Source organism: Apodemus sylvaticus, chromosome 2 (genome assembly GCF_947179515.1).
Source record: "Apodemus sylvaticus chromosome 2, mApoSyl1.1, whole genome shotgun sequence".
Classification (NCBI taxonomy): Eukaryota; Metazoa; Chordata; class Mammalia; order Rodentia; family Muridae; genus Apodemus; species Apodemus sylvaticus.
This window is the reverse complement of record NC_067473.1, coordinates 3,813,992-3,829,150: the sequence shown is the minus strand read 5'-3', so window position 1 is coordinate 3,829,150 and position 15,159 is coordinate 3,813,992. Positions and strand designations below refer to the sequence as shown.

Here is a 15,159-nt window from a genome sequence, read left to right as displayed (position 1 = left end):
AGAACTTTTAAACCCACTTCTACACCATTCTACCCCAAACACCTGTTATTCCCACTCATGTACTCCAAAACAGTAAGATTTCTTTTTATCTTAGTGGGAAAGGAAGCCTGGTGTAAACAGCTGGTCATGGCCAGTTCAGGGATTTTTATTGCAGGGATAGGATGATAAGTGATAAGATGTCTCATATTGCTCCACTGAGGGGCATCTGTTGGCTGCTTGCTAGGCTCAGCACAGGTGTTCAGGATGCATGCATTCAGCAGGTTGAGCATGGTACTCAGGGGCTTCCTGGAGCTAGGCTCCCCATGTGTGGGTCGCACCACAGTGGATATGTCTGCCCCTGTGGCATCCAGGGCTGTGCCACTGGCCAAATGTGGCTGCTGCACCCTTCAAACATGATTGCAACACAAAGGCATATAAAATCTTGTTTAATTTTAATTGATACAGATATAAATAGCAATATTGGATTAAAGGCTACACTGTGGGACCTGTTTCTTCCAGGCTGGTGTGACCTGCTCAGAACAGGAAACACAACAAAGATGGGAACTAAAGTATAATCTTTGGGAGGTGGTGGTGCATGCCTTTAATCCCAGCACTGGGTAGGGAGAGGTAGGCAGATCTCTGAGTTCCAGGCCAGCCTGGTCTACAGATTAAGTTCGAAGACAGCCAGGGCTACACAGAGAACTTGTCTTGAAAAAACCAAAAACAAAACCAAAACAAAAAGAGATGGCTTACTAGTTAAGAGCATGAACTGCTCTTGCATAGGACCCAGCACCCACTCAGGGTGGCTTAGAACAGCTTGCACCCCAGCTCCAGGGCATCCAGTGCCCTCTTTTGGCCTCTGCAGGCACCTGTATATATATATGGGTGAAAATGCACATACAGAGACGCATAACTAAAAAAATAAAACAAATCTTTAAAAAGAAGAGTCCGTTTGTAGGGCCAGGAGCAGAGTGTGTTGTGAGTGGGAAAGGGCTCAGCATCCCTGAGCCCGATACTTATTTACACACAGTAGTGACTGAGGAGCCTAAGGCTTGCCCAAAGCCAGATCACGTGGGACCTGGAGGAGGGCAGGTGTTCCGCTGCGCTGGCTGTGATTCTCAGGGAAGACATGGCCTTGCAGAGTTAGAGATTGAGTTTGTCCTGAGGGCTACTGAGAACTTTGGAAAGGATGTGTAGTGACCCTGGTGGAGAAGCTGACTGACTTCATCACCTTCAGCAGCATGTCACCAGGTGTGATAGTGCAGCGATTCAGCACAGACAATCACCCTTGAAGCCAAGAGAGTCTCAGAACACTGGAAGACAACTGTCCCTGGGCCTGCCAGGTCACGCTGTCCCCAGAGAACCAGCTTTGAGTTGTGCAGAGGCCAAAGTAATACAAACAAAGGAAAAAGAAGCCCCGTGAGTGTCCCTGCAGATGTTCTGCAGCCTCTAGGGCCAGTGTGGGCAATTGTGGGGATTTCAGCAGGGACGTGGTTGGGTGTCGCACAGTTAGGGGTTTTCTAAAATGTGTCACACTTTGAGTTGTCAGCTGAGGCTTTAGCTGCTATGACATCTAAACTGCAAGAGAGGAGAGGAGAGGCAGCCTGTCTCTAAACATGCTTCTTTTTTTCTGACCTCCGGAGGGGAGGGCGTGGAGCTGAGGGAATCCCATTTGGTTTGCAAGTGTCCCCCTCTGCTCCGTGTTGTGGGGGGATTGGACCTTGTATATGTTAGGCAAGTGCTGTAGTGCCACTGGGCTGCATTCCAGTCCCTTAAAGTTGTTTCTGAGGCAAGACAAGGGGCTAAGGTTGGGCTCAGACTTGCTCTAAGGCCCAGACAGGTCTTGAGCTTTCAATCCTTTTCCCTCAGATTCCAGAGTAGCTGGAATTACAGGCCTGCAAGACCAGGTTCTGCCCGAGTGCTAGCACTGTACCTGCAGTTACACATGATGGCTCATAGGTGGCGCCATGTGTCTGTCAAACGGAATTCAAACTCCAGCATGAGACGCATTGATGTTACAGGAGCAGGAAATGTGGTTGTTTTGATGTGTTGTTTTTGACTCAGTGCTTGCACTTGGTCAACCCCTTACCACCGAGCCATACCCCCAGCCCATATTATATATTCACAATGAACTTGCTGGTGATAAAGATTTTTATTTTAAACCTTTCTGACTTACACTTCAGGAGGCTGACAGGTTGTGTGTATCTGATGTTGTTTCATTGCATTCTCTACCAGCAGAGAGAAGGCACACTTAGCCAAGGGAACTTAAAATGGAGCCTTAGGGTAGGGTGGTCATTTTAGAAGGGCTCTCGAAAAGAAAAATCTAGACAAGATGGCCCCCTCACACTGCGCAAAGGGACTCAACAGATGCACCCAGAATCACTTGGGGAGGTGGCAGCCAGAGCATTAGGGTGTAAAAACGTACGTACGTCTTCATAAGAACTTTAGATTCTGTAGGTGGGAAAGGTCACTATCTCTAATTTAAAATGCACATTCAGTTTGGTAAACTTCAGGTGCACCAGACACTTGTGTGAGAAAGCAGACATCTCTTGTATCCCTGATTATCAGTTGTTGCTGACCTTTTCCTACCGCTTTGAGATAGGAGGAGGATGGATGTGTCCGTCATACTTACAGCTGTGACCTGGGCTCACTCAGCCCAGTGTTGCAAGACCTTCCTTAACAGAGCAAACTCTCCAAAACCACCATCGTTCATGGAGTCTGTTTCAATACCCACTCTTTCCTACGTTTGAGTATTTGGTGTTTTCCTGAACTTATATCCCATTTTTTTCTTTACCTCGTTATGTTTTAGGGCATATACTAACTTGAGGCTGGCTCTAGGGGCTGGCTGTATTTCAGATATTTTGGAATTGGGTGATTCTACTTTGAGAACCTGCTGATTGGAGAAGACTTGCTGACTAGGATGCCTTCCAACCTCACTGGGCCTATGACTACATTTAGATTTTCAGTGACAGTGTTAAGTGGGTTTGTAGAGTTCCTGGGTATCAGGAAAATGTCTCTCCAGAGGATCGCTAGAGCCAGAATAGGTGCGGATGGAATGAGTTGATTGTTAGTGAGAAATGCTTGTTTTCTGTCAACTTCTGCTGGGGGCTTCTTGAGAAGCACCCTCTCCCTGTCTCCATGGTCAGAGTGGCTACCCCAGAGCAGACAGCTACACTGGCCAAGCCATGCGTGGCCATTGTGATGCCAGATTTCCTAGTTTCTTGGCCTTGCTTGCTTGGAGTGAGGCTCACATAGGGATGCTGTGATGTCAGCGGTTTGTTGGCTGATAGAAGTCCGTAGTGCTTGTAAAGGTGTACGGCAGCGGTGGGCACTTAGGAAGTATGTGCAGGGCTGGGTAGTTTAGTTTCTCAGTAAGCATTTGTGGTCCTGTTCTCCAAGCGCTGAGTTACTCAGGTCTGCAGCTTCCTAGCTGTGTGCCTTTGGGCAACCATGTGGCTTCCTTCTGCTGGTCCTTTAGAAGGGAAGTGGGTAAGGGGCCTTCAATGGACGCGAGGCTCATGTGGGAGGGACATTGGCCAACACATGTTTTTCTCACCTCTGTGATTAATGCCTGAGAAAGGCATTTGATGGACAAGGGTTTATCCTGGCTTTCAGGTTAAGGCGACACAGGCCATAGTGTCAGGGAAGGGTTGCGGCGTGGAAATGTTTAGCAGTGGGTGTGTCTGGGTGGGGTGGGGTGCATACATTAGTGGCCTGTGTGGTGGCAGCTGCTTTCTCCCTGATCGATCAGCAGCCATCGAGCAAAGAAAGAAAAGCAAGCAGGGTCAGGCTATAAACCTCAAGGCTGTCTCCCCACCCCCGAGAGCCACTTCTTCCATGTAGACCCTAATTTCCCAAATTTCTACAACCCTCCACAAACAGTGCCAGCAGCTGTGGCTGAGTGTCCAAACATAGGAGCCTGTGGGAGTCGTTTCTCATGCGAACCATAACACTGAGCTGTCGTTACCGTCAGTCAGCGGGGAAGAGCCTCACTAATTAAAATGGACAGTGGAGATAAAGTGATGTGCTTCCTGGAGCAGACCATGACCAGGTGGGACAGCTGTGAACCTGAACCGGTCTAAGATCAGTTCAGATTTAGTTCAGAGAAAATGCTGCAGTTATCTGATCTGGTGGGACGCTTATATTGTAGGGTCCATGATTCAATGAATAATGACACCCCGGATTTGAATAGTCTGTAAACGCAAAGAGTGTTTTATTCTGCAGAGTCCAGCACGCTGGGGCCTCCCATTATCATGATAGAGAGACAACCAAGTAAGCAGGCAGGCCTGATTTAAAGCACAGAATTCTGGGATAGATGAGCTTTGTCTTACTCTGTCTCTAGGCATTCCAGAACCATTATGGGGCCTGAAGGCTGGAGCCTGCGGTTTCTCCATTAGTAACTGACTTGGCTGGGCTTGCCCAATTCTTAGGCCTAGAACCCTTAACTGCTGATTTGAAGCCTGTCATGGAATCAGCCTAGCCTTCTCACTATAAATCGAATTAGCTGAACTAATCCCACTGAGGGGGAGGAGAAATTCTGGGCTGTGACTGTAATAAATCACATTTGTTTTGACTGCCAGCAGTTGAGGGCACACTGACTTTACTTTTGATTGGGAGAATCTATGAGATTGTGTATTGTGAAAGTGCAGGGTAGAGAGGCCCCTTCAGCTGAGGCTGGCGTACTGAGGGTCCAGGGCAGAGGCTGAGCTCCGCTGGGGGTGGTGGTGGGGAGGGTGGGGGGGTGAGGGTGAGGAAGGGAGTGGGGGTGGGGTGGGGAGGGGCAGAGGGTAAGAAGGTAATGAAGTGGTGGTGCACAGGGGCTGTCCTAGCACCGTGAGGTCTGGTCCCTCATCGGTCTTTAGAGTACCTGCTGGTAAACACTCAAGGACCTTAGTGTTGCCTGCCACTCAAGTGGGGACAGAATCCAAGGCACCATGTGCATGATGCTGTGGGAGGGGGGATGGGGGCAGGGTGGGCAGGCCAGTGGGCGAGGGAGAGAGCTACTGTAGAGCTAAGGAAGAGAGTGTAACAAGAAGGGAGTCGGTGGAGCTCATTTTAGGTTTCTGTTGCTGTGGTAAAATACCATGACAAGAACAACGTGGGGAAGAGGAGGGGTCATTGTTATTTCATCTTACAACTGTCAGGTCACACTCCATCACAGGCTCTGAAGAAAGGCCATGGAGGGGTGCTGTTTGCTGGCTTCTTCCCCCTGGTTTGCTCGGCCTGCTTTCTCATAGCACCCGGGACCACCAACCCAAGGTGGCCCCACCCCTAGCGAGCTGGGCCCACCCTCTCAAGAAAATGCCTCACAGGCCAGTCTGCTAGGGGCATTTTCTCAGTTGAGGCACCCTCTTCCCAAGAGACTCTAGCCTTGGGAAGTTGACATGGAACTGGCAGCACAGGGCCAGTGTGTGTGTCCTCAGCACAGTCCTCAGGTGTGACAAAGGCTTGTGGAGCAGACTCCAGGGTGTGACAAGAGGGGCACTGCCTGGGGGCTGACTGTCCTGGGAAGGTGAATGCTTGATTGTCTACTCATGGCTTACTGATCAGCTTGTTATTGTTATAATCATTCTTTCCAAAATTTTCAGTTGTGTGTGTATGTTGCAGAAATCGTTTCCCAAGTCTGTGGATTATCTTAATTTTCTTAGGTATATATTTTGAACAAGAACAGAAATGTTTAATTCATGAGGTTCAATTTATTTATTTTTGTCTATGTATTTTGCTTTTTATGTAGCATCTAAAGATTTAATACATCCCTAGGTCTTGAAGCTTCGAAAATCCACACATTTATATATTAATTAATTTTGGGACTTGTGTGCGATCTGTTTTGAGTTAACTTGTGTGTCTGACATAGGATGAGAGTGTGTGTGTGGAAGTCAGTGATTTTCTTACGTTTGCCTGGAGAGGCCCCTCAGTGACTGTGAGGATGCGGTGCGTTTCTATTCTGTGTATTCCTCCTTCTGAAGCTGCAGAGGCCACATGAACCCACACATCCCACCCCCCGAGGCAAACCGAGATCTCATAGCTCTTCCGAAGGGTTCTGGTGAACATTTATTTCATTCCCTAGTGGATTATTATTTTTTTTTAATTAAGAAATCCATTGCAAAGATGTGACAAGTAATTGTAACACTGAGCGGGGTCTTGGACTGGAGGGGAACATGATGTAAAAATTATTAAAAGGCAAAGAAACATGATAGAAAAGGAGCAGTACTTATGAACGCAGCTTTGCAGACGCCACCACACTGTGGGGCAGTTTTAGTATGCATACCTGAAGTGTTTAGGAGGAGGCATGATGCTCTCAGGGGGATAAAAAAGGCCTGGGGGTCGGAGGGACCGTGACTGACCAATGTCCTCAGAAGATCCACCCGTGTTACAGTGAGGAACACGACTGACCAATGTCATCGGAAGATCCACCCGTGTAACAGGGAGGGAACACGACTGACCAGTGTCTTCTGGATCACTAGCTTGATGGAGATGAGCTATTGATATGATTACCAGGCTATATGCACGACCCTGACCCCCATAGTGATCCTTTGTGAAGAAGATAGAGTCGTGATTAAGTTCAGCAATTGCACCAAGATCTTCTATGTGAACTGAATTGCATTTTAAGTCCCATTCCGTGTTTGATCAATTTTCTGCTTCAACTCACAAGTAAGTGTATGGGCCTTCCAGATCCAGATGGCTGCTCATAGGCTGGGAAACTAGGAGTACTCGGGGGAGTAAGGACAACCACTGGGCTCTCAAAATGTGGCTCTTCAGGTGACCGTTGCCATTGTCACCCTACCTCTCTTGCTGCTTTCAGGGACTTCATTCTCGTAAGCCTCACTGTGGCCATAATATTTACACACACATTTACACACGATGTACTTTGTACAATTAGATGTCCTTAGAGACTTCTGTGCCTATGCACTGTGACAGCCAGGGGATCACTGTGACATCCAGGGGAGCACTGTGACAGCCAGGGAAGCACTGTTACAGCCAGGGGAGCACTGTGACAGCCAGGGGAGCACTGTTACAGCCAGGGGAGCACTGTGACATCCAGGGGAGCACTGTGACAACCAGATAGTACTGTGTCAGCCAGGGGAGCACTGTGTCAGTCAGGGGAGCACTATTATAGCCAGGGGATCACCATGACATCCAGGGGAGCACTGTGACAGCCAAGGGAGCACTGTGACAGCCAGATAGTATTGTGTCAGCCAGGGGAGCACTATGTCAGTCAGGGGAACACTGTGTCAATCAGGGGAGCATTTTGACAGCCAAGAGAGCACTGTGACAACTGGATAGTACTATGCCAGTCAGGGGAGCACTGTGTCAGTCAGGGGAGCACTTTGGCAGCCAGGGAGCACTGTAACATCCAGGGCAGCACTGTGACAACCAGATAGTATGTTAGCCAGGGGAGCACTGTGTCAGCCAGGGATACAGCGTCTTCCCTTAGCAAGCACTATCACTGGGAAAAGGCACTAAACTCTTGAAGTGGCATTGGGCAGATCATGGGCCAAAATGGCAGCATTCTCTGGCTTGAGGAAGGGCTTCATACCTCTAAATCTAAAGATTCTTGAAGGAGCCCATGACTTTGAAAACGTTTTAAAAATGTAGAAATCACATTTTAAGATATGAGTTTTCTGTCATTCTAGAGAAAGACATTTTAGAAACAATATTTGGGACCTACTAACAACATTCATTTCATGTTTTCTAAGAAAATGAACTGTGCTTGCTTTACACATGCCAAAAAATGAAAGGCTAGGCTGGGCCTCCGTGGGTAAAAGGGCTTGTCATGTATGTGTGAGGAGTTTAGGCTAGGGTGGTCGTGGGTCGTCTGTGTCTGTAATCCTGGTGTCCTACGATGAGGTAGGAGGCAGGGACAGGAGACTCCCTGGAAGGGCACGGCAGCCATCCTGAGGGATACAGTGGACAAGAGACAAAGTGGGAGGTGAGGAGCAACCCTGGAGGTTGCCCTCTGACCCAAACATACCCGCACAGCACACACATCCACAAGTGTCCCTCGCCCCACCCCACCCCTACTCACCCCCACCCACGAAAGAGAAAGCAAAGTTAGGTTTTCACCTGGAAGCACACGTGGCAGTCTCACAGTGCCCGGAAGACAGGTATGGGAGGGAGCTGTGACACCTGGGCTGGCAGGGCAGGCAGGGCCGCCAGGGCCCCTCCTCTGCATGTCACAGTGTCCCTCAGGGGTCCCCGAGAATGCCGTGACAGGGTGTGTGAGGTCCCTCTCTGCTGACAGCCCAGAGTCACAGTGCCTTGGATGTTCTCTCCCTCCTGGGCAGCCATGGAAGGTTTGCCTCAGTGTTTCACACTGACCTGCAAGCGCCCTTCAGGACCCTCTCAAAGGCATCTGACTGGAGATTACAGCTGCCGCCCAACTGTGGTTTCTCACAGCCTGTGTCTCAGCCCTGTCATGGCCTGGCAAAGTGTTGCCCCTGAAGGTCCTCAGCCTAGCTCCTGAAACAGTGTGGGCTCTTGTAGGCTGTCCTGAGGCTACGGGTAGGCCATTAGAGGTGAAATCTCTACACTAACTCATGTTGGAGCTGGAATATGTATCAGAAGACTAGATCTGAGGTGGCGTTACCTGACTCTGCTCTTCCACCGTCGTCTCTGCTGCTTGCCCTGCATGGTAGCCCTTTCCCATAAACTTGTGAGGGGTTGGCTGGCTGAGGGAGGGCCTGGCTGCGGCCCTGCAGCGACACCAGACATCCAGAAAGGCAAGTGTGGGGACTCGGGGCTCCTTGAAGGATGGCTTTTATTTTCTTCATAGTTTTCTCAAATGATATTTTCTGTCAGAAAGTTAAATGAGGGCAATTTCACTTTCATTGTCCTAAATACTATTCTGTGGCCTGAGAGAATAGAACTGTTATCTTTCATTGTTCTAGGCAGTCAGTTTAATGATTCTTGCCCTGCCTTACCCACCAGACGTCTGGTACAGTCGCATGTTAGAGGCTGGAGCGATCACAGGACTGTGGGCAGAGGGAGGACTCATTTGAAAATGTTGCCCAGGTGATTTGAGTGTACTTCCTTTCCACACTGCGGCTCTGAAGGGCTCCAGGAGGAGTGCAAGACCCTGCTGGCTGTTGCGCAGAGCTTGTGTGCCAGTCAGTGTGGCTTTTCTGGCCTCTTGGTTCTAGTCAGGGTTCTGCCCAGGGCTCATGGAGCTTGGGCACAAGTTGCTGTGAGCTTTCAGTTGCTACGGTAGAGGAAGCGCCAGGGAAATGGTTGGTATCACGTGGTCACGAGAAACAAATATAGCCTATGCCTTTGGCTAGTTATTAATGCCATGGGTATTCGGACATGTTGGGGACTCTGATGAGTTCAGACCCTCTGACATCGACAGACAGCATGGTAGAGCTTTGAGGAGAATCAGCCCATGAGACAGGAGTGCAGGCCCCTTTTATAGGTCTCTGAGGAAGGATGAAAGTTTCTCAGGAGGATTCTGCAGCCAGGCTGTCTCTGATTCACCTTTAAAGAAAACAAGAGCTTGAATTCTGGAGCCTCCTCAGGTGACCGAGGCCCAGAAATGCAGATCGAGGTTACCCCAGATTCCATGTTCCAATGTGGAAGCAATGTCAGAGTTTTACAGAACAAAGAAAGTTATAGATCAAAGCAAGTTAAAATACATTGGTGGGCACCTAAGAGAGGCAGATACAGTAAGGGGGGAAGGGCTTTCTTTCTTTCTTTCTTTCTTTCTTTCTTTCTTTCTTTCTTTCTTTCTTTCTTTCTTTCTTTCTTATATATATGAGTTTTGTTTTGTTTTATTTTTATTTATTTTTTCTTTTTTATTAGATATTGTATTTATTTACATTTCAAATGTTATCCCCCTCCTGGTTTCCCCTTCAAAAACACCCTATCCCATCCTCCCTCCCCCCACTCACCAACCAACCCACTCCCTCTACCCTGACCTGGCATTCCCCTCTGCCGGGGCATCGAGTCAACTTGGGACCAAGGGCCTCTCCTCCCTTTGATGACCAACAAAGGCCGTCCTCTGCTTGAGCTTCTGTTTGGTCTGTGAGTGCAAACATGTGTGTTCTTTAGTGACTGGGTTACCTCACTCAGGATGATATCTTCTACTTCCATTCATTTGCTTAAGAATTTCAAGAATTTATTGTTTTTAATAGCTGAGTAGTATTCCATTGTGCAAATATACCATATTTTCCGTATCCATTTCTCTGTTGAGGGACATCTGGATTCTTTCCAGCTTCTGGCTATTATAAATAAGGCTGCTATGAACATAGTGGAGCATGTGTCTTTATTACATGTTGGAGGATCTTCTGGGTATATGCCCAGGAGTAATATAGCTGCGTCCTCAGATAGTACTATGTCCAATTTTCTGAGGACGAGCCAAACTGATTTCCATAGAAGTTGTAACAGCTTGCAATCTCACCAGCAATGGAAGTGTGTTCCTCTTTCCCCACATCCTCTCCAGTACCTGCTGTTGCCTGGGTTTTTGATCTTAGCCATTCCAACTGGTGTGAGGTGGAATCTCAGGGTTGTTTTGATTTGCATTTCCCTGATGACTAAGGATGTTGAACATTTCTTTAGATGCTTCTCATCCATTCAGTATTCCTCAGTTGAGAAGTCTTTGTTTAGCTCTAGGCCTCATATGCTATTTGTGGACTGTCTTAACTTTTGGTTTGGTGGAAACTAGGGATCTTCCAAGTTAATGGCTTACTAAGGCTTTTGTACTTTAGGCACAGGATGTTTGTTCTGAAACAGAGGTGGCTAAGGGATGGCTATTCAGGGGCTAAAGCTAGCCTGAGGTAGGCAGTTTGCCTCTGCAGCCGCAACTTCCCAGCCTTTCCATAGCTCTGCAGTTGTAACCAGTCTTTGCAGACAGGGCAAACCTGTGCTTTCTGGCTGGTGAATGGTCTCTGGTGAGGGATTCCAGGGGACGCTGCGCAGACTTCAGGGAAGAGGCGGGTGTGTGGGAGGGCTGCTGCAGATGGCCCAGCAGCCAGCTCCCTTCAACTCCAACAGATAGCGGGCGCTCACGCTGCACAGCTTACTACTTACACAGGCAACCCTGCTGTGGGGTGGTGACTCACCACAGGCAGCTCGGTCTTACCCAAGGCTGCTCACTGTCCACTCTGGTCTTTCAGAATGTCGTTCTTTCTGGAGGTTCTACAATGTTCAGAGATTTTGGACGTCGCCTGCAGAGAGATTTGAAAAGAGTGGTGGATGCCAGGTTAAGGCTGAGTGAGGAACTCAGTAGGGGCAGGATAAAGGTAGGAGCCGTGTGCAGCCTGCTGCCCTCCTGCATGGCATGTGGGGAGCCCAGCATGAGTGGGGACAGCCGAGGTTCCACACCCGCATTCATGGGAGGATGCCCTTAAGACTGCTCACACCCTTTTTTGCAAGATCAGGCATCAGTGTGGGTGACCAGGGTGCTGCAGAGACAAGATGATGGGTTTATGGTGAGGAAATGTTCTCCTTTGGCGGAAATAAGTGCTGTGTGCAGGAAGCCAGGCCGTGCTCATCCAAGGCCACAGCTCTGAGCTTCTGGGTGCCCGGGCTTCTCCCTGAAGTGGCTGTTGGAAGGGAAGAGGGATCAGAGAGCCACCACAGTGAAGGAGCCCGTTGCAATGTTTGTTTTCTTTTAGCGTTTGGGAGTTCACTGTTAATTGACCTTATAAGCCACGTGATTTGTCTGAGTAAGGCTATCAGTTAGGTTAATTGTGTGTTTTAGTATTGGAAGAGAGGGTCTCAGCCAGGCATGGGGTCTCAGCCAGGCATGGGACCTCCCTTTCCTGAATCTCGTGGGCTGGCACTGCAGTGTGGCCGAGGCCGTCGCTGGAGGAGGCGCTGTCCGTCAGGGACACTCTGGTGGAAGGATGTATTGTGCAGGCTAAACACACCTGCTTTCCTTTGCAGCCTAAGCCTGTGGAGGTGCAGGTGATCACTCACCACATGCAGCGCTACGCCGTGTGGTTCGGAGGCTCTATGCTGGCCTCGACTGTAAGTCCCTGTTCTGTTGTCATGTATGCTTTCCTATTGAGTTTGCATAAGTACTGTCTACAAACGTGAAATAGCATGTGCTCTGTTTGCATGGCTTTAAATAGGCAAAATAAATTCTGTTTGATGTAAAAATAGTTTAGTTATTTAAGTTGTATGCCTCATTAACAAACACCCCGCTCACTGTCTTTTCCAAGAGGTTATTTTATTTATTAATACCCCCCCCCCCCATGAGTTAGTTAGCAGCTCTTTACAGTTCAGGTTGACACATATTTGATCCCAGTAAGGGAAACTGAGTAAATTTGTTGCTGCTTTCCAGTGTTGGGAATTGCTGAGAGAATTTTAAAAAGTGAAATCAACTTCTGCCTGGTTGATTTCTGCCTGCTAATCAACGATAGCCCCTCCCCTTTGCTCAAAGTTTTCCTCTTCCTCCTGCTGGCTGCTCCCCCTGCAGCCAGAGTTCTTTCAGGTCTGTCACACCAAGAAGGACTATGAGGAATATGGCCCCAGCATCTGCCGCCACAACCCTGTCTTCGGAGTCATGTCCTAGTGTCTGACAGTGTCCTGTTGGGGAATAAGTGTCCTTCAGAAGCCAGAGCAGCCACGGCTCCTGTACATAGCGTGTGGAATCGGTGTGTGAGCAGCGAACTTTCATTGCCAGTGGGGCGCGGTGCAGTCTTCCCAGGAAAGCCTTTTGTCCCTGGCCTCCTCCCGTTCCCCTCCCCTCCCACCCCTCCCACTCGCTCTCCTTTCCACCAGAGCTTCTAGTCACTCGTGACTCTGAAGGAGCTCATGCAGTCGTAGAAAGTACTAGAGGATGCAAGATGAAATCATAGAAAGTACTAGAGGATGCAAGTGGTTTCTGCAGGAAAGACTGTAGGATGGAGGAACCCTGGCTTTCCCAGTCTATTTTTGTAAATAAAATGTTATAAACTTGAAATACAAATTGATGTTTATATTTCCTATCATTTTGTATTTTATGGTATTTGGTATAACCGGCTAATACTAAGCATGAGTAGTCACAGAGTTCATGGATGTCAGAGTTCTGTAATAAAGTGCTTGATTGTAAGGCATGTTTTGATGTGTGTACAGGCAAAAAACCCCAGCAGGCTTTATACCATGTCTGCTGGGAAGTGATCACACGTTGTTAGGGTGGCGTGACTTCTGAGTGCTAACCACTATTGTGTGAGAGTTGCTACCGATGTATCTGAGCTTCCTGGAGCTGCTTTATAGAAGACGATGGTTTAATGTTGTTGAGTGTGGGATGAAATACTATTGCACTGTTGTAATAAAAGCTGCTAGAATCTTTATAACTGTTCCTTGTGGTCTCTTTTGCCTCCCCATCCATTCAGAGAACCTTGGACTCTATAGGTTTGCAGACGATTGATGATTGATACATTGTGTGTGTGTGTGTGTGTGTGTGTGTGTGTTAAAAGTGATGTCACCCAAGCCTGGGTGGATAATCTGCCTGTTGTATTTTGGATGGGTGTGGGGACATCCTTGGGGTGTCCAGGCTTCCTTCCTAGGAAGTGCTCAGTGTTCCGATGTCTATTGAGTGTAGGTTAGTGGATCCAAAGCGCTCCCTTATGGAATCCTTGCTACTTTAAAAATTGTTGTCATCATTCTCCAAGTTGTGAGGCATATTTTTCTCTCAGAAACAAGTTTACTTTGGAAACAAGTTTGAGCTTCAAGTCCTCCTTTATCTCCACATTTGATTCTTCACTTCATTTATGCATGGCTGTCCTGAATCTGAGAATACTCAATGGAAGATTCCAAGAACCAGAGAGACTACATCCAGGGAACTGGAAATAATTAAAAAAAATTAGTGAGTATGTGTGTGTGTGTGTGTGTACATGTATGGTCTATATTTATATCTGTGTGGTATGTGCTTGTGTTCATTGTGTGTATTTGTGTATGTGCACATATGTGTTCATTGTGTGCATGGTATGTGTGTGCATGCAGTGTATATGTGCATATATGTGTGTGCACAGTGGTGTGTGTGTGTGTGTGTATGTGTGTGTGAGTGTGTGTGTGTGTGCCCGAGTGGTATGTATACGTGTGAACACAAGTGCCAAGGTTCCCATGGTGAAGTGCAGAGTACAACGTCATGTAGTCAGTTCTCTCTCCTTTCGCCTTCATGGGGCCCAGGGCTTGAATCATGTCTTCAGGCTCATGTGTGCCTTTACCAGTTTGAGCTGTCTTATTGGCCCCTCATGTAATTTTCATTGTAGCATAATTATCCTTACTCTAAAATGGACTTTATTATTTTTAAATACTTAATGAATATTTATTACATGAATATATACTTCATTCACTCTGCTTGGCAATGTGCTTTTAAGTCTGTGTGTGAGTGCACACACACACACACACACACACACACACGGTAGTACTTGTATACTTATAGTCTCAGCATTTACCAGGTAGAGGGAGGAGGGTCACTACATGCTTGAGGTCTGCCTGTGGGTTTTAGGTCAGCCCTCGATAACTTGGTGTTTGAGATAGCTCACTGGGTAAAGGCTGTGTTGTACAAGCCCAACAACCTGAGTTTGATCTCTAGCACCCCTAGTGCAGGAAGAGAACTGAGACCCCAAGGTTGTCCTCTGACCTCTACATGCTGTGATGCAATGCTAATGTATGCTAATGTGAATGCACATGTATACTACTAATAAAATGTTCCCCAAAGTTAAAAACAAAGCAGAACCCAACACACACACACACAGACACACACACACACACAGACACACACACACACACAGACACACACACACACACACACACACACACTGTGTATGTATGTATGTATGTATGTGCACATACACACACATATACATGCACAGACATGATTAATACTCATCTCAATAATGTGTGGGCAAAGTCATCTGCTACAAAGCCAGCTTTGTAACAGACTATTGACTACACACATGTGCACTGTGCAGACATGATAGGATGTAAAACACCATTCCACCATGCTACAGTGTGCCATAGAGCAGTTACACTTCACAAGAGCCTGTGATAGGCCATGTCGCTAGAAAAGAACAAAATTGGAAGTGTGAAAGTTCCAAGAATAATTCAAGTTGGGGTGTTGTCTGGAAGTGTGAATTAAGTGGGTTAGCGCAGTATCAGGTGAGACAGGCTCCTCAGGAAGGGAAGAGCTTTGTTTAGCTGCCAGTCTCAGAGGTTCAAGGGCATTGGTTCAGCTGGTGAGGGCCTTCTCACTTG

The 15,159-nt window shown here is 47.8% G+C and overlaps 1 protein-coding gene across 3 annotated transcripts in view; it reads left to right on the top strand.

Moving 5' to 3' along the window:
• Actr3b (actin related protein 3B) overlaps positions 1-13,253 on the top strand; it is a 99,266-nt gene extending 86,013 nt beyond the window's left edge. The window contains exons 10-12 of one of the 3 annotated variants that reach the window (XM_052172972.1): positions 11,088-11,213; positions 11,860-11,943; positions 12,395-13,253. In XM_052172972.1, coding sequence (XP_052028932.1) covers positions 11,088-11,213; positions 11,860-11,943; positions 12,395-12,490 — 306 coding nt within the window. In that variant the 3' untranslated portion in view covers positions 12,491-13,253. The remainder of the gene's footprint in view (positions 1-11,087; positions 11,214-11,859; positions 11,944-12,394) is intronic. The other 2 variants (XM_052172973.1, XM_052172974.1) reach the window with 2 other exon arrangements.
• Positions 13,254-15,159: the final 1,906 nt, after the last annotated feature.